The 25177-nt window shown below is 33.3% G+C and overlaps 2 protein-coding genes and 1 non-coding gene across 5 annotated transcripts; all 3 read right to left on the bottom strand.

Annotated features, from left to right (window-relative positions):
- Positions 1-797: 797 nt before the first annotated feature.
- Positions 798-870, bottom strand: TRNAR-UCU (transfer RNA arginine (anticodon UCU)). The gene has a single exon. It is a non-coding gene; the product is annotated as a tRNA-Arg (tRNA).
- A 1373-nt stretch (positions 871-2243) lies between these two features.
- On the bottom strand, positions 2244-8880 carry LOC125864705 (pyruvate kinase 2, cytosolic). The gene is made up of 16 exons (XM_049544746.1): positions 8643-8880; positions 8434-8530; positions 8247-8344; positions 7188-7343; positions 6878-6955; positions 6274-6405; positions 5575-5655; positions 5373-5444; positions 5165-5254; positions 4716-4860; positions 4382-4470; positions 3983-4078; positions 3794-3861; positions 3611-3710; positions 2873-2932; positions 2244-2776 (listed from the first exon to the last, which is right to left on the bottom strand). The coding sequence occupies exons 1-16, from the start codon at positions 8709-8711 to the stop codon at positions 2624-2626; spliced, it is 1584 nt and encodes a 527-aa protein (XP_049400703.1). The 5' UTR covers positions 8712-8880; the 3' UTR covers positions 2244-2623.
- Positions 8881-14250: 5370 nt separating this feature from the next.
- LOC125864333 (probable 3-deoxy-D-manno-octulosonic acid transferase, mitochondrial) lies at positions 14251-23791 on the bottom strand. 3 transcript variants are annotated; one of them, XM_049544291.1, is made up of 15 exons: positions 23512-23765; positions 22435-22528; positions 21776-21818; positions 21199-21321; positions 20792-20911; positions 20626-20704; positions 20336-20452; positions 19273-19370; positions 18680-18770; positions 17928-18047; positions 17675-17745; positions 15945-16119; positions 15248-15355; positions 14545-14939; positions 14284-14461 (listed from the first exon to the last, which is right to left on the bottom strand). In XM_049544291.1, exons 1-13 carry the CDS (start codon positions 23708-23710, stop codon positions 15345-15347), a joined length of 1341 nt encoding a protein of 446 aa, XP_049400248.1. In that variant the 5' UTR covers positions 23711-23765; the 3' UTR covers positions 14284-14461; positions 14545-14939; positions 15248-15344. The 3 variants fall into 3 exon arrangements, with proteins under 3 accessions (XP_049400247.1, XP_049400248.1, XP_049400245.1); XM_049544290.1 differs by having other exon boundaries at positions 14251-14939; XM_049544288.1 differs by lacking the exons at positions 14284-14461; positions 14545-14939; positions 15248-15355 and having other exon boundaries at positions 15376-16119; positions 23512-23791.
- Positions 23792-25177: the final 1386 nt, after the last annotated feature.

The raw sequence follows: 25177 nt of genomic DNA, 5'->3' as shown, positions 1-25177 counted from the left end.
AAAAGAGGATCCATTTTGTTTCTCATATAAGAAACAAATGTTTTCACACTTCTCTACCATGCAACTCTTTTTGTTGTAGACCTCATTTTCATGGTACCCACTTGTTTACTTTAATGAAGTGATTGATGTTGTAGTACTGAATAAAATATCAAATGGACGGTTTCAACTGAATTTGAATAGATAAATAAAATTTATAATAAAAAGATTACAATAGGAATACATGGGATAGTTGAGTTGGTAAAGTAAAAAGTATTCCCTCCTTTGTTGTTAAGATAGCGACTTTGGACATGTGGTATATAACACGTATCTAGTAAACCAGACATAAAGAAGACAATTAGATATGTAAACTTTATGTAAAAATCATACAACATATTATTTTCCAAATTCAATCAATATTGTCCAAATTACGCCTACAATTATTATTATCTTTCCACATTGTTCCCTTACCTATCTACAAAAAAAAAAAAAAAAAAAAAAAAACATAATAACAAGACTAGTCTTACTCCTTGAAAACATATCATGTTAGATGGAATTTGATGGTCTTCTTGCACATTATCTTTCTAACAAATTAAAGAAGAAGAAAAATAAAAGAAATTATTTTCTGGCATCTAGAAAGTGAACTTTTTATTTTATATAAATATTCTGAAACCTTATAGAAATTGATTAGAGATAATAATAAGGATCGTGGTGGCCGGTGGGATCCCTCAACTTCTAACTAGAAGTAGGTTATGGTCTAGCCTGCATGGAAATGAAATAAATCTTGATAAAGAATGTTCGGCGTACATTCACAAAAAATGCACGCCCAGTGGGACTCGAACCCACAATCGCTTGATTAGAAGTCAAGCGCCTTATCCATTAGGCCATGGGCGCATCTTGTTGTTATTATGCCACAAGAAATATGTATATCTTATGGTTCGCGCCATCATACTTTATGTGATGTTTGATTGAATACGAAGGTGTATTTCATATGTAGAGAATATTTCATTACATATTTATTTTATGTTTGGTAAGTACGTAAAAAATATTATTTGAAAATATAGTAAGAGCATGGCGGTTATGTGGGGTTAGTGGTGAGATGAGATGTGTTGGAGACTTGAATTCATTAAACATGAAAAAATTGAAAAATATTTTCCCCTTATACCGAAACTGAAGAAGTACCTACTTTAGATGTATTAAGTGTCAATTCTATTAAATTGTATGATTTCGATTATTAATAATCCTTTCTTCTTTCGATGGTTAAGCTACTCAACTGTTGTTTTTTTGTTTCTCATCCAATATCTTATATCCGTATTGTAGTCTGTTCGGATTTGCGTCGGAATATCCCAATGGTAAAAAACACTCTCTAACAAAAGGAACTTTGTATCCAAGGGGCTCAAACTCGAGACATCTGATTAAGGATAAAGAAGGACTTACTAGTCGATATTAGATCTTATTGTATTTTATTAATTAGTACGATGTGTGGTTGTTATATAAACTTTTAAAAAATTCTTATGAGTTTAATTTTTAAATTAACATCTTTAATTTTCAGTTAATAGTAACTAGTTTATTCAGCACTTAAGTGTAAGAAGAAATTAATATTAAGTAATAACTATATGACCCAACTTAACCGAGCTGAGTCAGTTTGGTCTAGCCCAAGCTTAGCAACCCAAAACAATCGAGCGCTAAATACCAGTAATTCGAGCCAAACCTAATAGAAGTGCAAAGGAACTTATTGCCTACTTAACCAATATTTGTTTACACATATGGGAGTTTATGTATTTAAATTCACTAGAAAATGATCGACTTACTCCCTTCATCTCAATTTATTTGTTTGTGTTCGATTAGATACATACTTCAAAAATTGAGTTACCTAAGTAATTTCTTCTCTACTGTCTTACATTAGAGGACATAATAATACATGTTGTAACTATCAACCTACATGATTGGGAAACAAAGTAGTTCTCTATACCTTAGAGTCATTAATGGTGACAAGAAAATGACATGATTCTCAAGAGTTACACGACAAATATGTTCTGATGCATCAAATATACACAAGAGTTGATCACTTTATCTTGGCTTTTGGATGGATAGTGGGAATCGAACACTCAAGTCTTTCAACAGCTGAGAAGGCAAGACAGTCGTAGAAACAAAGCCTATCGCCATGCCAACCAACAAATACAAGACAGGGCCCTTCTCTCAAAGATTTGATGAAATGGCAGACACTAGAAAATGAAGATATTCCAAATTGGCTAGAAAGTAAAAACAACATACTTTTCATGGTTTTATTATTGATATTTAAATGGGCATTGGTGGTGTATCATCTGTTGAGTTAAGTTCTGAAACAGAACAAAAATCAGTTACAGACATCTCTATAACACAGTGCATTAGAAAAAGCAGTTGGAAGAACTACTGAGCACCAACTCCTATCGATGAACTCAACGAGGAGCCATTAAACTAATTTCAATAGTTTCCAGTACTGCTAGTTCTATCAACAAAGAATGATCGCCCGGTTTATGACTACCATATCACATATCAGAGTTCCCAAAACCTTTGTAGAAACAAAGAATGTGATGGCTTTAACACTCCATCACATCACAAAAAGATGTGGACAAAATAAATGCTGACAAAGGCAGCTCATAACACCCTAATCTTCAAGTTCAATAATCTTAACCACTGATGCATCTCCAACTTTCTGGCAAACGACAACACGATCGTGTGATTTAATAACTCCTGATGCTTTTCCATGATCTAGAGCAACTTTCAGCACCGACTCATTAGTTGCATTATTAGATTCAGCCTATGAAAAGAGTAAATCATTTGATTAGACACGGAGCAAAAGGAGCATTCAGCATTCAACTGAACATGAAACACCAAAATGATGAAATCAACTTACAGGATGTCGAGGATCAGCTAGCATTGGGAAAAGACCTCGGACAATTAGAGATTGCCTAGCCTGAACATGAAGAAATTGAACAAGAACTGTCAGCTTCAATATCAATCAAAAGTCAACACAAGATAAAAGGAACAAATTTGGAAGGAGAAAGAGAAGCAGATAAAGAAAGTAAAAGAGCAAAAGAGACGTTAGTAGTCAATAGATCACCACATTAGTAGTGGAAATGGATAGATGTGATCTAAACAAATAGCTTAGCGGCTTCAATGTTAATCACTGCAATTTCAGGCATTTGTCATTCTGTACTTTCATCTAATAAATCGAGGAACGAAAATTTGACACAAGTCACCACTGCAAGCAATCACATCAAGTAGGTTGACCACAAGACTGGCTCTAAACAAGAAAAAACGCAAAATTGAAGAAAATATTCAGAAAGTTCGGGACAACTCTTCTCACAATTGTTAAATATTATGTCAGTTCCAACAAAAAAAATGGGAGTACCAAATTCAGTATAACTATCGAGAAGAATTTTGTGTTGGGAGTAGAACATCTAATGATATAATATCAGTGTAAATGAATAGAAACTATTCAATCCATGATGAGTCAAAATAGGAACTAAAAAATATTGAGTAAACAAGGTCTCACTAGTAACATAACACTCTTTTCTCAATGCATTTAACCAGCCATTGGTCAATGAGTTGGATTCGATAAGTAAAGAAATTTTTGAGTTTTAGACCGTACCTCAAATGCACCGCTAAAGCTCCACTTCAGTTGATTTGTCTTGAGTCGAGGAATGACAACCGACAATACTGGCATTGTTGGCCTATATTTAGCTATCAACCTGTGTAATGAACATAAAGTACAACTCTTACAAAGACAGACACTCAATATACCAAGAAGTACAGTAATAGCAAATAACACTACCTTGCTGCCCTTCCAGATGAAGTGAAACAAATAATTACTGATGCTTTCACCTTGATGGCAGCTCTTACCTAGAGAATAAAGGATTATAGGGTTATTGTGGTAAACACATACTCAAAAGAAGAAGGCATTTCAAATTCTGGAAATATATCTTTTCCCATCTTAAGAAAGGCATTGCATTTAAGAAAATACCGCAGATGAGGCAATTGCTTCCAGATGTGTCATGGGCTCTCCAACAAATTTGACTGTTTTCTTAAAGTATAGGTCTTGGTTGAAAACCTTCCCTGCCTGCATGGAAATTAATTGCTGATTAGTCCTGCTAGCCAGAAAATGATGAGCTAAGGCAAGAGCCATCGCCCCTCCAATATTAATGCCAACAGTAAATACAATGCCATAAATCTTAGCAACTATATTAAGAGTTGATGACAAAGCAAATATTTTTGACCCCAAGAAAGCTAATTAAAGCAGAAAACATGCAGAATGTTCTTAAAATGTCATAGGAATTTAAGATGTAGTTATTTTGATTCCATTCTATTTAAGAGATAGTGTGGAGACAATTTCCTAAACTAACAAGACTTCAGGAAGAATTACCTCGGCACAAATCTTGCCAACAGTAGAAATAGTCTCGACTGGGTATAATCCACGCAGAGTCTCAGCACCAAGAAGAATAGCATCAGTTCCTGAAAGTGTTAAATGTTAAAATCTCCTAAGGAAATCAAGTTTTCTCAACTAACTTTCTTTTACTTTTTTGATAATCGAGAAATCCCAAGGGCAAGTGGTGCACAAATCAAAACTCGGTGGATAATTGAGAGTTGTCTCAATTAAGTATTAAAATAGTAAATCAATGTTATCATGGCTGATTAGATGTAAAAGGATAAAAGGAGGACATCAATCCATCACAATAAAAAGTCCCCAAGTAGATTACCATCCAAGACAGCATTAGCAACATCTGTTGCTTCAGCACGAGTAGGCCTGAGATTGTCAGTCATACTATCAACAACACGTGTTACTACAGCTGGCTTTCCAGCCATGTTACACTTGTGAACAGCAGCCTTCTGGAACAAGAACACCTGCAAACCGCCTGATATTAGCATAGCAACAAAAATTATAGCACACAAATTTTGCAATTGAATTATATGTTAGTAGGAGAATTGGTGTATGTAGATAGCTTGAAATCAATCAATATATTGTTTAAAATTCAACCTGGGCACACTCAAAACTCAAAATATTGAGGAAATAATTAACCATAGAGGATATCTATTATCTAGAAGAGCACTTTTTGCATGCTGATAATGTCAAACAGACATGAAATTTGTCTGACCAGCCAACCCACTTATCAAACATGTAAACACCGACTGTTGAGAAGATAGTTACCTTCTCTGGTGGTAGATCAATACCGAGGTTTCCACGAGAAAGGATGATCCCATCAGCCTCCTTGAGTATCTCATCAAAATGAGTCAAACCCTATATAGATTACAGAGGGAAAGGCAGAAAGTTAAATGCCATGCCCTTGCATAATTCATGATACTCAACATAAACAGAAACAATGAACCTCACTAAATATACAAGTGTATCAACTAACCTCAACATTTTCAATTTTAGCAAATATCTGAGTTTGACTTAGATCACCAAGCTTAGATAAGAACTCACGGGCCTGAATTTTAGCAAAAGGACTGAAGTCAATTTCACATTGTAACGGTCTAGTACTAGAGACAAATGCAAATTTTCAATGCCAGTAAAAGAATCTAAAAAAAGAGAAAATGGAAAGTAATGAAAATACATACCTCACGGACATCCTCAGCATGCCTTGTATATGATAGTGAAATAAAGTCGATTTTGTTTTGAACACCCCATGTGCTTATAACCTGAACAAAATTAAATACCAAAAGTCCAACGTAAATTTAGAAGGATTCCTACAAAAATAACCACAAAGGTCGAAAAAGCAGTTTTCTCAAGGCAAACTCTGTATGAACAATGATAATAAAGTAATAAAGTGGGACCCACTCATTTTAGTTGTGAAGTGTTATGTACCCAACTTACACTTGCAAAGTATAACATATACAATAGTTAAACATGTTATTTAAATGGTATCACTCTAGAATGACCACAAAAGCTGATGGGGAAATCCATTTGGGATAAGGGAGTAACCAACAAAGCTAGCTTTACCTAACCTACGTATGAGTTACAGTGTAGTGCGGGTGGTTTGTGCCTACTCCTGGGCTATATCAGTCAATGTTTTGCAGGAAACAAGAAGGCCACTATGTTACAACTCATATATGTCGATTACAAGTCTCAATAACCATATATCCAATAGACATTGACATTCAAAAACCACATATACTCAAGAGTAAGCAGTTATAGTTATCTTAAGCACCAAGTTCTCAGAGAAAATTATCTTTAGTTATGCAACTTGATCTTCATTATTTACAGAAGTGATATAGAAATAGCTCTTATCAATTGTTATGAACTTTGAGTAACTTTACCTCTTTGTCTTTATCCGTGAGGGTAGGCATATCAATATGAACCTGAGAAGCATGCAGGGTGAACATTGACCCAGCTAAAGTGGCAGAGTTCTTTACCACGCAAATGACATCATCCCCATTCACTTGGTCTACCTGTGAAGCCACATCAGAAATATCTAGTTAACAGTTTAAAAAAATGAAGAGATTGTACAATTACAAACATATCAATCAATTTTCTTTCTTCTTTTCTTTGATAGCCTTCATCCACAAGGGTCATTGGAACACAGTGCACATTTTAAATATGTTTTGTTAACATAACAAAATATTGATTACTACATGAAAGGTTATTTTGACACTCAATTGTTTAATACGTGTATTATTAATCTTTACCCTCCTATTCCGCATTCTACCTGCATAAAGATAACACATACATTCCCACATAACTCATACAGGTATTAGTTATGTGAAAAAGAAAAATTGGAAGCAAACATCGTATGAATCAGCTAAGTTATAAAGTTAGCTAACCAAAAAAAATGTTAAATTTTATGTGGAGATTAATTTATCTACTACTCCCAACCAAATGTCACCAAAATGCCACAGAGGGGGAAGAACATCTAATTCATACCTCCAGCCAAACAGATGTTGTTTCGCTTCCTGTGAAGAGGTACTGACCAACAAAAATGGTGTCTCCCTTCTTTACAGCCTGCAAGCAAAATTAACAAAAATCATTATTACCATAGAGTTGCTGAATAAATATACTTATCCCAATGTCGATATCTTGTCTTCTCCACTAAATTTTAAATTGCATTTGCAAAAAAACTGCTCCATTTGGTTCCTTTTTGAAAAAATTTACTTACCAAACTTCCATATGAACTTAATTTACAAACATATACTGTCTGAAAGGGAAAAATAAAGACAAGAGATGTAGGCTGGACCTTGGCTAATCCGCCAAAGTTAATTGGCAACACTTCATTAGATGCTTCTTGACCTTGATGAGGAGTCAGAGTAACAATTGCATCTTCCGTAAGTGAAATAGTTGTCTCACGTTTGTTGACAACCTGCAACTCAGCACCCACAGTATCTAGCATGACCTGAACAGAAAGAAAACAGCATGTATTTAAGTGCCTTTATATTGGACAATGCTCAACATATCCAATTACATTGCCATCATAGGTTCGTATTCAGAGACTGTACGGCTGAGTTGGAGTAGAGACACACAATCTACATCTAAAGCTTCCTTACACATTAACTTGCATAGGCCTTCTACTGTCTCTACTCTCTGGTACTTCGATTCTCACACAATCATGTTTTACTTTGTCATGCTTTCTATAGTATCTACTTTAAAATAGGGGTAAGGTCTGCACACACTATACCCTCCCCAGAACCCACTTGTGGGATTACACTAGTTATGTTGTTGTGCTTGTAACTCGCACAACCCCTAAATAATATTTGTTAAGTCCAGTTCGATGATTCCAACTGACACTTCAACAAAGACAAAGACAACAACAGAATTTACAAATTGCCTAACCCCTCCCTCCCGCCACCCACTGCCGCATGCTTCAAGACAGCATTAAGTTTCCAGACATGTGTTTTTATGATTAGTAACCCACTGACGAGATGCAGATCCCAGAACTTAAGACCCATACAAAACAAGGGGCAATGGTGTGATTAAGTAGTCGATGAAGTGGGATGAAAACCATGAGAGAAAGGTCAAAAAAGCTAGTTGATTTCTTACAATGTGACTAAAACCTTGTGGGAAAAGTCATCCAATATCTCTATTGGTAACAAGTACAGACTTAGCATAACAGTACATGTCTAATACATATGCCCCTGACCCACTCTCCACACAGGATAGATGTATAAACAACCAGAGTCTAAAAAACAGAGCAAAACTCAACAAAACCAAGGCAAGTTAAAAACTTTAAAGCAAACAAAAAAGCATTAATTACATCAGTAGCAAAAAAAAGGACAAAAAGACAAATTGTGATACATACAGCACAGAGCTTCTTAGTAGCCTTAATAGATGCCTTCAAGTTTTCCAAAGTCTCCTGGTGATACTCTGAATCACCCCATGAAAAATCAAATCTTGCCACTACCAACAAACAAATTAACAATCAATACATACCCAACTATAAACCCAATAATCAAAAACCAAAAAAAGTAACAAAATTTCAAGATTACCAGACATTCCAGCTTTAAGACAAGCCGAAATAGCCTCAACAGATCGAGATTTAGGACCCAATGTCCCAACAATCTTAGTCATAGCCGGAAAAAAATTCTGCAAGATTCAAAAACAAACAAACCCCATCAAATATAAACAACAAACCCACATGCAAACATAGATCTAACAGTAGAATACATCGAAAAGATTCAATCTTTTTGATACTTACAGCTTTAGATGGCTCTAAAATTGAGGCCATCCTGATGGGTTCTTCAAGAAGTAAGTGATTTGAATGCATGTTTGCTGAATTAATCACAGACCCAGATGAAGAAAAGTGAAGAACTTCACAGAGAGAAGTGGAAAAAGGGAAGAGAATGTGCTTTGCTATGAGTTTGAAGGAGTCTTTTTTGGTGCTTTGAGGGTTTGATTCTTTTTGTAATGGGCTGCTGTGGAATACTCCTTTTGTTTAAAGTTAAGTGTTTTTGTTTTCTTTTCCCTCAAGAAATTTGTTGAAAGTTGATGAAAATTACTCACTCCGTCCATTTTGCGTCTTTCGAAAGATGATTTTACTAATTTTTAACATTAATTTATATTACATTAATTTAATATTTTAAATAAAATTAGATATTCAAAAACTATACATAAAGTTCTTTAAATTGCAATTTTTTGCATATTAATATGATGAAAAAATACATCGATAATGTAGTCAATTTTTTTATAGTTTAAAAAGAAAATAATGACAATTAAAAGTGAACGGAGGGATTATATTTTATGACATTATAGTTATTTTTTATCCTCTTTTCAAATAGTTTGTTTTTAGTTGAATTTTAGTTTAGAAAAAGAAAAAAAACAGTACTTTTTTAAGTCTTGGTATATTCTGTGGATCTATTTCCAACCATTGACTGGTCTCTAGGATAAATAAATATATAAAATCTCTTGTGTATTTTAAGGGGTTGTTTGAAAATTATAGTGTAATTTTTTTAGAACAGTAATTATAATGTATAGTTTATTAAAGCTAAGATGATAGCCTTTTTAAAATTTATTTCAAGTATTTTTTGAGTTTTTAAATGTATATGATATGAATTTTTATGTTAGTATTTTCATAGAGATAAGATAATTTTTTTTGTTCTAATATGGCATTAACCATGATGTCATGTTTGATTAAACAAATATAACTACACTATCGGAACAAAAGATAACTATAAATAAAGAAGTAAAGCAACATTAATGTATGATAATTAAATACAAGTGTATATATAAGAAATATTAGATACTATTACTTATAACTAAGTATTTATATAATTATAGATTTGTATAGGGTTAAACATTTTTTGGTAGGTAGACAAAACATGAGTGACATATGGTAAAAGTGATTTAAAACGATTCAAAAAAGATAGTATTAAATTACATGAGATCAATAGTAATACATATTTTGTAAAATTTTAATCGTTCTAATAAATTTATTTTTATTTTTATATAAAACACACATTTAATGCACATAGCCAAAAACTAATTTATACTAACAAGTAAATTTCCTTTAAGATTGCTAAACATCTATTTATAAAAATATCCGTAGTCTAAAATTAAAAGACGAATTTATTTTTTAAGTGAAGTCAATAAAAGTGTAGATAATTTTTATCTTAATAATCCATTCATCCCAATTTAGCATACTGTTATTTTTTAAAGCGGAGTTAATAAAAGTGTAGATAATTTTAATCTTAATAATCCATTCATCCCAATTTAGCATACTGTTATTTTAAAAAATGTCATCTTTCTCAAGTTAATCTTAAATTTTATTTCTTTTTACTCTCCGTAAAGTGATTTTCAATCATAAAAATATTTAAAATCTATTTCAAACTATAAATTTTAAAATTCATTTTTTTCTTCTAAATTTTATATTTAATAAAATAATGTTACATAAATTGATACGAAAATAAAATAAAATTTATGAAGTGAAAACAATCTTAGTTATTAAAATATATTTATTTACGAGGGGCCAAATCAACTGAAGGTACGAAAATTATAAATATGAAAAAACCACGAAAAACACGATTTATTGAAGTAGGTGTTTATCGGGAAAAAGGAGGGCGTAAGCAGTAAAGCATGGGACCTGTCGTACTATAGAACATGTTCTAGAAGAAACATGTGGTCTTCTAGAGGCCCCAAAAGTAAAAATGAAACTATCATGAATTGTGATGCATCGATGGGAGTGCTTCACTCTTAATCAAAGATTTTTTGTTCGAGTTTTGGATATGGAGAAAATCTTATTAGGAGCGTCATCCACAAAATAGGCCCTGCAGTGCGCGATCCGAATTTAATCGGAGATTCAATGTAAACTTCAAACACCGAGTGGGAGACAAAAATAAATAAAAAATCACATGTTTTGGAGCAATAAGTCAGAGTTATTTGGCTATTGAAAGATAAAAACCTAAACAAAACAAAACAATAGTTTTCTTATTTTATTTTTGAAACAAAAAAAAATACAAATTATTGTTATTGATGTGTTTGCAACAAAATTTAAAGTGATAGAAAAGAAATTCCAATCACAAATAAAATATGGAGAAACATAATTTTATTGATAAATAGTGTGGGTACAATTTTGTTCATCCCTGGATTCTACTCCCCTAAGATTTATCCATGATTCGAGGGGTGTTAGTGGCGTATTTCTCAAACTAGGATGATTTGGACTTTATCTACATAATTTGAGGGTTGTTAGTGGCGTATTTCTCAAACTAGGATGATTTAGACTTGATCTACATAATTCGAGGACCGTTAGTGGCGTATTTCTCGAACTAGGATGATTTAGATTTGACCTCTATATGAATATTCCATCATTTGTGGAATATTCGAGATTTCAATCTCTTTATGGAATTTTCGAGATCAACAAAACAATAATACTATTGTGACAAAATCAGATTTTTTATTAAGAAATTTAAAATATGATAAAGATACACAAAATAATTTCATTTTTAATAAGAAATGTTGCATTTGAAATCTATATATACAAAAACTTAAACACTTTCTTTTAAATAAGTTTAATTTAAATAATACGAATTCAAACTAATTGGGATGTTCTTTTGTTAGTTTTTTATTATAAAAATAACATGTAAAATGTTGTTGTCATAATCTATGGGCAGAACTATCCTGTTGGCCTGTCCTTTTTCTTTTTGGGTGATGCGCACAATTTTATTTTATTTTATTTTTATAACATAGTGTCACGATCAACTTATGCACTTTTCATAAAGTATTTGTTGCCTTCTACCAAAAGGTATAATTTTGTGTCCTTTGAATATTTGCACAAAATAGAATCTTTTAGTGCAATTTTGCTTGGTCTAACGAACTCTCCGTAATTTGCAAAAAATTTCGACTATACTAAATCATTGTCATGTTATAAATTCTCATAATTTAGCCACAAAATTAATTTACTACGTAATTTCAATGCATTCTTGCTTCAAAATTCATATAAATGAACTTCATATGACTTTAAATTAGATATTTTACATTTTATTGTCAATTCCAATAATTCATTTTAGATACAATCTAAACCTTCAAAAAATAAAGGCACGTTTGTCTTTTTTCAACAATTAAGTTCAACAAAATTCAACTATGATATTTTTCATGTTTATTCAGCTAAATCAGTTATAAATAAATAATGAGTTTTCAATATTTTAAAAAGTAACAAGCCTAAAAACTAAATTTTGATCCTCAAAGAGGACACAAGAGAAAATTAGTATTATATTATATAGTCCGGTACAATAATACAATGAGTCAAAGCTTTGCTGCTCTAATCTTGCCATCATCCCCAACATTATTAGGTTAATTTAATAGTAAAATATTTCTAAATAGTTCAAAGTGGTTTGAAAAGAATTAGTACTAAACCTTTTTTGAATTTTTATAAGTTTCACGGGATACTCAAACTTGGTTCAAATCCTTCTAAAGATGTTTTGAATATAAAAATAAAATGTGAAAATTGTAATTTTAAAAAGAAGATAGGTTATTTATTACAATAAATAAAGATGAAAGTGTAAAACTTTATTTCAGAATTTAAGACAATAGAATTGTGTTTGCATTACCATTTCGATCAAATTTGGATTCTACCACTCATATTCATTTGAATTCAATATTTTCAATGTGAAACATAACTTGTAAAAAATCATTAAAATCACAAGATATAATAAATAGAACCCATACTTTTAAAGTAAATTTAATGTTAAAACCTTTAAGAATTAAACCCATAAATTCAAATCTTAAATTTGCTTCGTGCGATAAATACACCAAATTTCAAATAAAAAATAGTTAGGCGATACACGCATACCTAAGTTTGTCGTAATTATTATTTTGAAAAAAATAATTGTAGTGGGGAAGGTCGTATCTTTTTGGATTTTGGTCATTTCATATTAAATAATCTTTTATTTAAGGTGGTGGCCATTAGGGGCTACAAAAGACAGCTATATAAAAATAGCCCTTTAGTTATACATAGCATGCACTCAACAATAATTATTTTACATTAGAACATTTGCTTGTATTAAACTAGATACGGGTGGTCGTGCTAGCATGGGCTTAATATTTTAGTATTTTTTTTTAATTTTAATTTATGTAATATATGTAGAAATTAGAAAGCTGAATAAATTTAATATGATATAAATTGTTAATTATTTTTTGTTTGCGCAAATTTATTGTGAAGAGGTCTATTAAGATGTCTCTAATTAAAGTATTTTTCGTCATCAACCGTTAATTTTTTTCTCAAAGTAATTACAAGATATAAACACATATTACTGAGATTCAAAATAATAGAGCAATAACTAAAGAATATGAATTTAAAACTAAAAGTCATAGCTAAAACGGATTCCATAATTTCAAAAAAATTATACACTAAATCTTGAATTTAAAACTAAAAGTCATAGCTAAAAAGGATTCCATAATTTCGAAAAAATCATATACTAATTAAATTAAAGTAGAACAAAAGAAATAATAATTTTTTTAGAAAAATTCCGACACTCTGAAGGAGGCACGTCGATTTTAAATGTCATAGCTAAAAAGGAGTCCATAATTTTGTTATGCATTAATTAAATTAAAGTAGAACAAAAGAAATAAATTTTTAATTGTTTTTTCAGAAACATGCCAAAGCAGGCACGTCGACGGAGAACTAAAATTCAGAGCTAAAAAAAATTCTATAATTTCGAAAGAATTAGACACTAATTAAATTAAAGTAGAAAAAAAGAAATACATTTTTGAATTTTTTTTCGAAACACGCTGAACCAAGCACGTCAATTTTAAAAGTCTTAGCTAAAAAAGATTCCATAATTTTAAAAAAATTATACACTAATTAAATTAACGTAAAACAAAAGAGATATTTTTTAAATTTTTTTCTCCTAAAAGACGCTGAAGCAGGCACGTCTGCTTCAGCACAAACTGTCTCTTATATAATAAGAGAATATAAATTGTTTATTGTATTAAATAGAATGTATTTTTGACATTATAGTGTACGAAAAAAGAATAAAAAGACGGCAAGTTGAATTTTTTCTTCTTCAAGAACTGCTTCGAAAATAGTGATTTTTTATCCTTGATGAAAGTCTATCGGAGATGAAATAATATGAAAGATGATGGAACGATAAGACTCTTCTATCCTTGATGAAAGTCAAGATCTTGGGTGATGGAGGAATTCCGATGGACAACGTTTTTGCTTTAAATGATCTATATGGTACAAATTTGAATTAGTTGAGCGAATGGATTGAATACCAAATGGTTAAACTAAAAAATGAGAAAGGAAACTTCTCAAGGGGATAAACATTTCCACAAGCAAAATAAGAAGTAACGACATGCAAAGAAACAACAGCTTTGGTGGAAGATAGTAAGTACCCGTCACCCGTGAATTAGTAGTGATGCGCGCCAATTGGCTTGAATACCGCGATTATAACAAACAAAAGAAAAACACAGTTGTTCTAGTTAATTTAATCTGCATTTTGTATGTCGAATACAGAGTATACTCTACTTCTCAGCATTAGTCAATGTTGTCATTGTTCATTTCCCAGCCATAGTTTGCCATAACTGTAACAACTTGTTAACTGAACAAATTTCTGGACATTTTTCACCTAGGTCACCTCTGCGATGAAGATTATGACTGCATTTACCTGTTACCACAGTAACAACAGTCAACATTCGAGGCACTGATTCCCAGAATAGAGTTCTGATGAAAGCTGTATAGATGGATCCTGATAGAAGCTGAAATCATCACAAAGCTCAGGAAGTTGCTTGACGCAGCTAGGGAATAAGCCAATATACAGTAGTGGAGAAGCCATGCAAGGTGTAAATAACTTTAATCAGCAAACTAGTCCAGCGATTTCAAAGAATCGCGTCCAATCCACAAAAGTGCAAATGCACTCCATTCAGATTATCATGTTCTTCATTTCAATCTTTGAGCAATCTCACTCGGGAGAATTGCAGTAGCTCCCCTCTTGCATGCCTTAACAGTTAATATTGCAGCAATAACATCACCTCGAGCCAATCAAGCATCATTGTCACTGGACTGAATCAATGATAATTTAAACAAGTCAGTTAGATCCTTCTTCTACACTAAATTATGGCATTTAATAGTAGTAATATGATATAAAGAACATAATTAGCAAATACTGATGATCCCTAAACCAGGAATACTTCATTCTTTGGAAGATCTTTGTGTCGCTTGTTCGGAAACAAGTTTTGACTTCCTAACCAAACAAAATTGTTCTCTATTGAGTTTATGCCAAAAGAGTTCTTAATCAAACGGTGTAAGAAACGTGTTACCTAACACTACCCAAATTACAGCTAATGATATAATTAATGCATCTCCAATACCTGATACTTGTGATACACTTCCGTTTTGAGGCCTCCCCTGAAAAATCCTTGTCCTCTCTGTTCTTTACTCATAAAGCATCTTGGGAGGCAAATCTCACTAAGGACAATCTGAGAAAGCAAAAAAATAGCTATTTAACTGCCGCGAACTGTAAAAAAGAAGCAAGGGAAATCCAAATCGCCCAAGGTATTAGGCAAGTAAGGATGTAGGTGGGACTCAAAAGAAATGCATTACAGTAGATCCTGCAGAAATTTCAGGCAAGGAAGCTTACAGCTGAGGAGTTAACAGAGGGCAACCAGATATCTAATGAGGTAATTCCAGCCAGAATCTAGCATGCAATGAGTCGAGGACATTTCTCGTCACATTAATGAATTTTGTTTTTGATGAAGACCACATTAATGAAAATAAACAGGGGAGAATGTGATCTATACTGTGGACAACCAGATATTAATGAGGTATTGCAAGACTGAATCTAGCATGCAATGATCTGGGGACGTTTCTCACAACATTAATGAAAATTAATAGACGAGAACCTGATATACAGGGGAAGGAGGGAACAGCATTTATGTTCTTCACATTTTTCTTTCCTGTTCAAGATCTCATGATATTGATGCAGGAACTCGTGAATGCTTTTTTTAACATGACACAGTCCAATCATAGATGGAGATGATCTGAAGATAGGGATTCATAGCATCAAACCTTCGTTTGCCAGTGCTATCCGAAAAATGTGGAAGTCTAGAAAGCTCCAAACATTTTCAGTGATCCCACAAGACAGAGCATGATAAGCTTGCTTAGCAGCTTCTTGACGTTCTTCCAAAAGTTTTGCATCACTAAGAAGGTTGCTGAGAGCTTCGACAAGAATGTGTCCAGAAACCTGCCAGAGCAAAGGAGTCCGACAAGGATCTCAAAAAGGGAGATTAAAATCATATACAAAGTAAACCAGAGTAAACACTGAAATATGCTGATGCCTCTGTGATAACAGTACTTTCAGCCCTTCAGACTCGTAAGTGCATATGCTTCTATACTAGGGGTGTGCACTATTCGGATTAAACCGAATAACCAAACCAAATCAAACCGAAATTTTATTTGGATTGGTTTTTTGGTTTTTCGGATTGGTTTTGGATTAATAAATTACTTTGTTTGGTTTTTTGGTTTGGTTTTGGATTTTAAAAGATAAAAACCAAAAAACCAAAAAACCGAAAAAAACCGAATTATATATATATATATATATACTGCGTGGAGTCGCGTGGTGTGCCACATAAGTCAAAAGGTGTACAAAATTACAAAAAAAAAATGTGTTCAAGGGGGTAATAGGACCTTAATTTAGTTAAGGTGTGTCTCTGGGATTTCGGTCATAGTTTAGGAGGTACTTGTGTCTTCTCCCTTTTATGTTTGAATTACATCTACAATAGGTATACTTATAAGTATTGTGTTTTAAGTTTTACTTATGATTTATATTAGAAAGTATATTTAAGGGATTAAGTATTATTACTTTGGTTATATATGTTATTAATTATTGACATAACCGAATAACCAAACCGAAAAAAGCCAAACCGAATAGAGAAAAACCAAACCAAACCAAATTTATTTTGGATCGGACTGGGTTACACTTTTACAAAACCAAAAACCGAAAATCCAAACCGAATAGTGTAAAACCAAACCAAAAAACCGAATGCACACCCCTATTCTATACTGTAGTTGGTTTATCTTTCTAGTAAAGATTGCACTGTTGAAAATTAAAAGGTACTGTATCAGTTTATATATCTGACATACTTTATATGGATACTTCACTATTACAGTTCTATGCTATCAAAAATATTCAGAATTTCTGCAGAAGATAACAACCTGGTTCTTGAAACTTTTGTCGGTCAAAGGCTATTGAACTTTTCTTTATGAAGTAAGTAATTTCATTTAAGGCTCCTAGAAAATGCTAATTTGTACAAAAGATAGTTAGCTCCAGTACATTAGATGCACATTCTACGAGAAAGACAGGGAGCTAATGCATCCAAAATTTGCAGTCAAAGGCTATTGACTAAACAGTTATTAAATATAATTGTCTTGACTAGCTTTATCTCTTCATTTCTAATCATTCAATAAGAGCTATTGAACAAGATAATTTCAATCTCAAAATGCCAAGTGTTGTGTTGCTGTTCCACCTTCTCATTTTTTGGTTATACTTATATACTACATTGGGTCTCCTTTTTCTCCAAAATAGGTTAGTTCTCTGCCTTTCTCCAATTTCAAGGATCCTCTTATAATTGACCTTGAAATTTGACTACATAAATAAAAGAGTTTTTTGCACATGCTGAACTAACCTTTCCTAAAATATTCATGCCATCCTTCCCTTGCAATAAAAAGCATAAATAGCACATTATGAATGTCCAATGCACACCAGCCGAGTGTGTATAGATCAAAGTAAGTATCCAGACCTGTAATACTGACAAAGGATTCAAGCGTTGCATCTGTGTTGCCATATGAGAGAAATGACCGATATAAGGACCTGATAATTGAACCAATAAAAAAAACTGATATAAATATAATTATGCACCACATGAGAATCAAACATGAAGTTTTACTACAAATTAATCAGGCACTCCAAAGAAACAAAGGAAAGAAGCCTTGATCCCAGCCTAGCTGCAGACTGGATCCAAGTTCTATCTAAAAGATGGAAACAGAATTGACCAGTTAAAATAGCACAGCCTTCTGCAGCGGCTTCTGAAATATTATGACCAGCTGAACCTGGTAGAAATGAACCTCCAATCACAGCAATTGGTGTTAGTCTGTAAAACTTTTGTAATTCACCTACAGAGCAAAATAATAAGAAATATCAATGACCTCGTTAATACAGCTCTGCAACAGCAAGCAAAAGGGAAGTATTTCATCCATTAAAATTTACTGTACTTAATCTTCTAGCTTCTTTAGGCAAATATCTGATACATATACGAAAGTTGTTATATGGTGTGGATTGTGGCTCAACAAATAAGATTTAGTTCTTATGAAGGTATAGCTTCTTTTGGGGTTAGATTTTCAACCTGCTCTCATGTGCAAGCTGGATCTTCTCTATAGGTGGAACACAGGGAAATTTTGCAAGACAAAAGTGAAACTTCTATTTGTACCTTGTTGAAGTATGTGGATCTACACCATATCAATTGGTATGCACCGCACCCTAGTCATTCTAGGCAATTTGATTCATAACTAGAACAAAGCATATTAGCAACAAACTCTAAACTCTTTCTGATTTTCTCTTTAGCTATTCTTAGTTTGTTAGAATTCACAAAAAAGTGTGATGGAGATTATTCGACTATTTCACCTACAGGAAAATAATAACCCACTAACTTTTTAGAAAGGAGATAGGATGTAAAGCTTAAACAGATCTAAACTGAAAATCTGAGTCAGCTAGCTTGAGGAATTATCACAAGGCCAAAGAGGTTAACCTAATGTGTCAACCACATATATGTTTGTCCCTGGCATGAGCTTATCGTGACGAGACCGTAATGCTACCCTTACTCCATCTTTCTCCAATTCCTGCATAAGTTGAGGAAGACAACATAAATTCAGTCTAGATAGAGGAAGTAATTTACAAGTTCCATGTTATGAGATAAAGGTCGCTTTTGACATCAATCCTGAGGACATCTTTAGCAACTTGGGATCATGACTCCTCTAAATCTTATGGTTTATGGTTAAAGCGCATGCTGTTCTCAATTTAACGAACAAAATATGGCTGTTTTCAAGTATTTTTATGTTGACTTGACAAATTTCTTGCCCTTGAACTATAATGAAATATCAGGAACCCATCCAACTATTTCCTCCACTGCCCACTGGATGGACATGAGAATGAGGATGAATACAAGCATGAAGAACAGATCAAGATCATTCAAGAGTTCACTCGACAGTTTGAAGAAGCACTTGAGCGTTCATGGTTCAATAAACTTAATGATTTGGTCGAGTTAGCTTTTAAGAGAGAGAAGTTAGGGCAATTTGAGAAGGACTATAAATAAATTCTAATAGACTAGAACATTAATCATACCAAAGCAATTTGTTTTCCGTGCTGAGGATGCCGAGGCACAATGATGGTGATGATATCCGGATGTATTTGCTTTAAAGCGTTGTGTACTCCTAACATGACTGCATATCAATGTTGTTACAAATTCAATCAGCAGCACAGAGCAACTTTAGTTATATTCAAAGTCATCAGCCCATGAGGTACACTCTATTTACTGCTTTTCTGCTCTATCCCAAGAGCAGAAGGTTACTCAGGTCATATGGGAAACCCCTCTTCCCTTTCCCTTTCTGATCCCTTTCTACTTAAACAAACACCGATTACCTTAAAACACACAATCAATACATGCATCTTTTTAGAAAAAAATAGAGAAGTAGAACAAAGTTCCTTTTTAATAAGTTAGAAGTGGAAAAAACTAGCTTATGTTAAATTGGAAAGAAACAAAGTGCAGATGGCCTTAAGCTTTGTTAGCTGAAGTGGGAATTCAAGGTCAAGCTGAACCACTATTTTTATTATTTTTTTACTTGAACAGTGATTGTATGACGAACAAACTTTGGAAGTTTTTTCTTCACTCAGTCCTACACTCATTCAACCAAATAGAAGTCATAAATAGAGTTTGAGGGTCCAGTACCCTCTTAACCTCTCTTGAACAACTTAGAGACAATTGTAAGGGAAGTTAAAAAGAAGCACATACACAGAACACAGTTTTTTTTAAAACTTGAACCGTGATTGTATGACAAAAAGACTTCAGAAGTTTTCTCTTCCCTCAGTCTAGACTCATTCAACCAAATAGAAATCATAAAGAGGGAGTTTAAGGGCCCAGTACCCTCTCCACCTCTCTTGAACAACTTAGAGAAAATTGTAAGGTAGGTAAAAAGAATCACATACACAGAACACAGTTTGTTCACACACATGCCTGCATGAATTCAAGCTTAAACTATTACCATGGTATAAAGTAACATAAAAAAAAGGGGCCTTCATGACTCTCTTATCTAACACCCTTGCTTCACGTTCAAGATTCTTTTCATTTCTTCATCTCCATGAAAAGTCTTTAATACATGGACAGACATTATATAGCAAAAACAACGACCTTTTTCTTCACCCTTATGAATAGAAGATGCCATCCAAACCTTTCTGTTCATAAGCTGTACCTGCAACTCTTTCAGCGCTCTTTGATCCCCTTCATTTGTGTCAATGTTCCCTACAGCTAAAGGGAAAAAGAACAAGGAAGCGAGAAGAAGGGTACAATCAATGTCTGCTCTCTGGTAAGCAGTGGTAAATGCAACAATATTTCTAAAGGAATATATAAATGAATTTATTATGAGTGCTAGTAGTTCTATCGTATCATGCAAGTTAATAAGTCTTTATTTTTGGCCATACCATACTTTAGGTCACCGCAAAAATTTATGATGAAGGGTGGACACTGCAGCAGTTGAAAGCGAATTGCCTGGGTAGTGCTCTTTATAGAAATAAAAATCAGAACTCTAAAGGTAAAATGATGTCTTTAAAATCCAGACACTTCAATGAAAATATATGAGATACGTACCAGTGGAAGAATCAGCAAGAATTTGGAGAGCATTAATGATGTCAGAGAATTAACAAATGGCTGAGACCAACTGCCATAAGATTTTGCAGATATTCGAGCATTAAGCAATGCAAGTGCAATCTGAGTAGCATAATGGTTGAGCGTAAGCAGAGAAACAAACATAATACAGTGACATATAAGTGAATACAATGAGAATTAAAACGAAAAAGAACAAGATGGATGCTAAACCACAAAATAGGGTGTCTGGACAATAACAGTGGTTAAACGAAATAGTGTTCTCATGAAAAAATTAAGTGAAATTCGCATCGAATCCTTAGCAGAAAATATAAGCCTTTAGTCAAGATACTAAAAGTTACAATAACAGGCATCTCTCAGTTCAGAAGCATTCAGTAAAGATGTTTACCTACCCGATATTTCGCAGCACCTATAATCAGGTTTGGCCAGAGTTCACTTTCCATTAACATAATTGCACTTGGCTTCCAATAACGAAGGAAAGCATCAATGGTGCCAGGAGTGTCAACTGGAGAAAACTAGTAAATTTGTAAACATGTTAGAGACGCTCCTTCTCTATCTTCTAACTTTGGTGAGAAAGCCATGTATAAAATATAAATCGCAAAGAGTAATTTTGGATTAAAAGAAAACGTAAATCAGTTTTATAAGTGGAAACAGGCAGGTCAGAAGACAAAATACTCAGAAGAAAAATTTGAGCACAAAAAGAAATGCTAGAACATCATAAGAACTCTAAAAAATAAGAAAGTGAGATTCACCCCGTATGGTCAGAAGAAAGGGTGGGAGGAAACAAGCTAACAGCATAGAAGAAGAGCTAGGGTGTGATCTCCTGTTTTTAGATTTCACTTACAAAAGTCAAAATTGAAATAGTACACTTGAAAGGGAAGTTGGTGTCTTGTCAGACAACTCAACTTAGTGACGTGCATCAAACAAAATGTAAGTTGTGCATCAGTCTTAAGGAAATCGAACAGGTACCTGATAAAGGACGTTATTTGGAAGCTGGTGCTTTATTACCTCACTGTAAGAAAAATACAAACAAACTAGGTATTAAATATGAATTAGCTTTTCAGCAGGGCATGAAATGAGAAGTGAAAATAGAGCCCACATGAATCTGGCGGAAGTTGTTAAAATGACCAAATTGGAATATCCACATCAGTACACAAGTTAAAGTAAATAGCATACTGCAAAGTAAAATCTATTTATTTTTGTATTAACTGATCTAAGACATATCTTCTGTTTCTCATCACAAAGTAGTTGGTTATGCGTGCATTGTTTTGATCCAATAAGTTAGATATGCCTTCTGTTTCTATTGGGCACTAACAGGAATCTTGAACATAACTTGCATTCCACTACTATCTACAATGTAAATGCACTCTCAAACAGGTCTTTCTTTTCTTGTGTCAACAATTAATACACTAAGCTAGATTTTTAATATCAAGGATATCTTGTGCCATTAATTTTCCCCCATAATCACAGAACAACATTTTTTTATATATTTCCCACACTACCTTCCATTTTGTGCAGCAGAAAACTAAACTATAATTGCAAAATACTAAGTTTTCTGGCTACTATCATATCACAAAATTTGTTATCACCAAACACTTAGAGAAACTTTGAATTAAATTGAGACTCACAATGCTGATGTGGTGGTTGTGGTCATCAAGACAGTTACATCAGGCCTCCTCTCTATGCAGCATTTGATCACAGGAATCGCACACATTCCTTCACCTAATTCCACATTTTAACAAACAATTAAATAGCCAATAACAATTTCATATTAGGATGAAAAAGGAAAAAAGAAACAATAATAAATAATACTCTATTTGTCCCGATTCATGTGGCATACTTTCTTTTTTAGTCCATCCCAATAAGAATGTCACTTATCTATAATTAGATATAATTTAACCTTAAAATTCATCTTTACCCTTCCTTAAAGAAATGATTTATTGCCACACAAATGCTAAGTTTGTTTTAGATAAAAAAAATCAGAAGTCTATCTTAAACTTGATGCAAAATTACAAGGTATCACATAAATTGGGACAAAGGGAGTATAGATCAACAACTTGAACAACAATTGCACAATATACAATTGTATAAATTACAAATACCTACACAATAACAAAAAAATATGGGTGTGTGTGTTTGGGGGAAGAGAGTTTATATCTACAGATACACAAAAAATAATAATAATATGTGTATGTATATATTCACACTCTCTAATTCTGATATGCATACATTATGAGTATGTCTCTGCTTGTGAGCCTAGAGTAACACTAAGTTTGGATGGTTATTACATATTGTTTCATAATGTATCGTATTTTATATATTGTATCGTATTGTATTATTTTAATAAATACAATTCCGTTGTTATATAATGTCTGACATTAACAATTTGAAGGATAAATCCTACCAGGGAAGTACGATACACTTAGAGCTACTATAAATAAGTAGAATAAAGGATAAATAGGATTATTAAGTAGTAAATAAACACAAAATGAGGAAAAAATAAGGTAACGACATGATTACACCAAATGGATCCTTACATAAAATGGTACATTTTGTAGTTATTAGCAACGGCTTAAACGAGAGGATATAATAAAATTTAAGTAATAATTATTGTATTTAAACTAACACCACAATATATTATTTGACAACCATCCAAACAAGCTAAGACATGGCAAAAAAAAAATGGAAGAGAGAAGAAGAGTTACCAAGTGAGACAGCGTGGAACCAGAAGAGAGGGCCAGGGGGCCGAGAAAGAGAAGGGAGTCCGAGACGCTCGCGCCAGCGGAGAGGATGTTCCAGGCCGCGGAATTTGCGCCACCGCAGATGCAGCTGAATCAGCGGCGATAATCCATAAGTTAGGGCTCTGTAAATTTTGTAAATCACCTCACCTCTCTCCATCGCCATTTTCCCAATTCTTCTTCTTCTTCTTCTTCCTGATTATAGCACTGTCAATACTGTTCAACTCTGAGTCTCGTAATTTTGTGAAGAAGGGGGAATATTTGATTCATATTGAATCTACTTATTTAACAAAAACGTTTTTTAAAAAATACATTTTTCTTTAAAAGTAAAAGTAATTGTGAAATATTAATAAACTTGCGGCTTAGTCAAACTATATGTCTAATGGAGGAGGTACTAATTTACATATTACTTAATTAGTGTATCTATATCATATATAAACAATACATTATTATTAAAAATAAATTAGATTTTTCATTGGCTAGGTTTACATAAACTTTTACATGGCGTATATCACAAAATTAGCTACATTAAATTGAATTTATACATATATTTTTATATAATTTTTTAGCATATATCGTATTGTTCATGTGATTTAATCGTTAATGAATGTAATTAGATGTTTGTCACGACCCGATTACTCGAATCATGATGACACCTACTATAACCCACTAGTAGGTAAGCCAACCCGTAACCCGGAACAACAAGTAATGGGTCTGAGGGGAGAAACTAAACAAGAGCAAGCAAGATTTAAGATAATAACATAAACAGGCGGAAGCAAACCAAAACATATATACAAATAAAGATCCCTCCCAGAACCTGGAAGTCACTAGTACAGAGCTACTAACAAAATTAGTACAAGTCCCAAAAGTGGACCACAGAGACTGGACTGTCTCGAAAGGTAAAAGACAAGTCTTTATACACAAATGGAGACTGAAATAGTACAAAACGCTGTGTGCTCACCCCCGTCTCCGGATCAGACTACTCCAAACTGGATCAATGCTGGCCACTGGTTCTCGGACCTACATCACGAAACAGATGCAGATCGTAGCATGAGTACTAAAACAACAGGTACCCAGTAGGCATCATAGGCCGATTGAACTTGAAAAGTAAAGGCAATATGAAAAGAAGGAATAACACAAACAAAGGTCAAGAACGGAAATCTAACTAACAATAGAATGCACACGAGTGTAGAAAGAACTAACTAAAGTAATATATAAGCTAACTACGCCTAACTGGACCCCATAAGCCCAGAAGGTACACTCGTGCGCAAGTTAAATAAAAATCCAAACGGACCCCCATAAGCCCGATGAGTACACAGAATAACTATAACTAAAATGAATTGCATATAAGAACCCAAGAACGGAGAATATCGAACCAGAACTTCAACCCCAATTAGTAGAATCTGACAGTACGGACGTCAGACCTCAAACCGGATACTTACCAGAAGTACCCAAGTAACTAATCACAAGTATCAAGTATCTGAGGCCTGAACTCTAACCGGATGCTCTATATAAGTATCTGGGCAATAGAGACCGGACCTTAAACCAGTTGCTCCATATAAGTATCTGGGCAATAGAGGTCGGACCTTAAACCGGATGCTCTATGTAAGTATCTGGGCAATAGAGGCCGGAC

The sequence above is a fragment of the Solanum stenotomum genome, chromosome 5 (genome assembly GCF_019186545.1).
Source record: "Solanum stenotomum isolate F172 chromosome 5, ASM1918654v1, whole genome shotgun sequence".
Lineage (NCBI taxonomy): Eukaryota > Viridiplantae > Streptophyta > Magnoliopsida > Solanales > Solanaceae > Solanum > Solanum stenotomum.
Note: the sequence above shows the minus strand (reverse complement) of the source record. Positions and strands in the feature narration are given on the sequence as shown.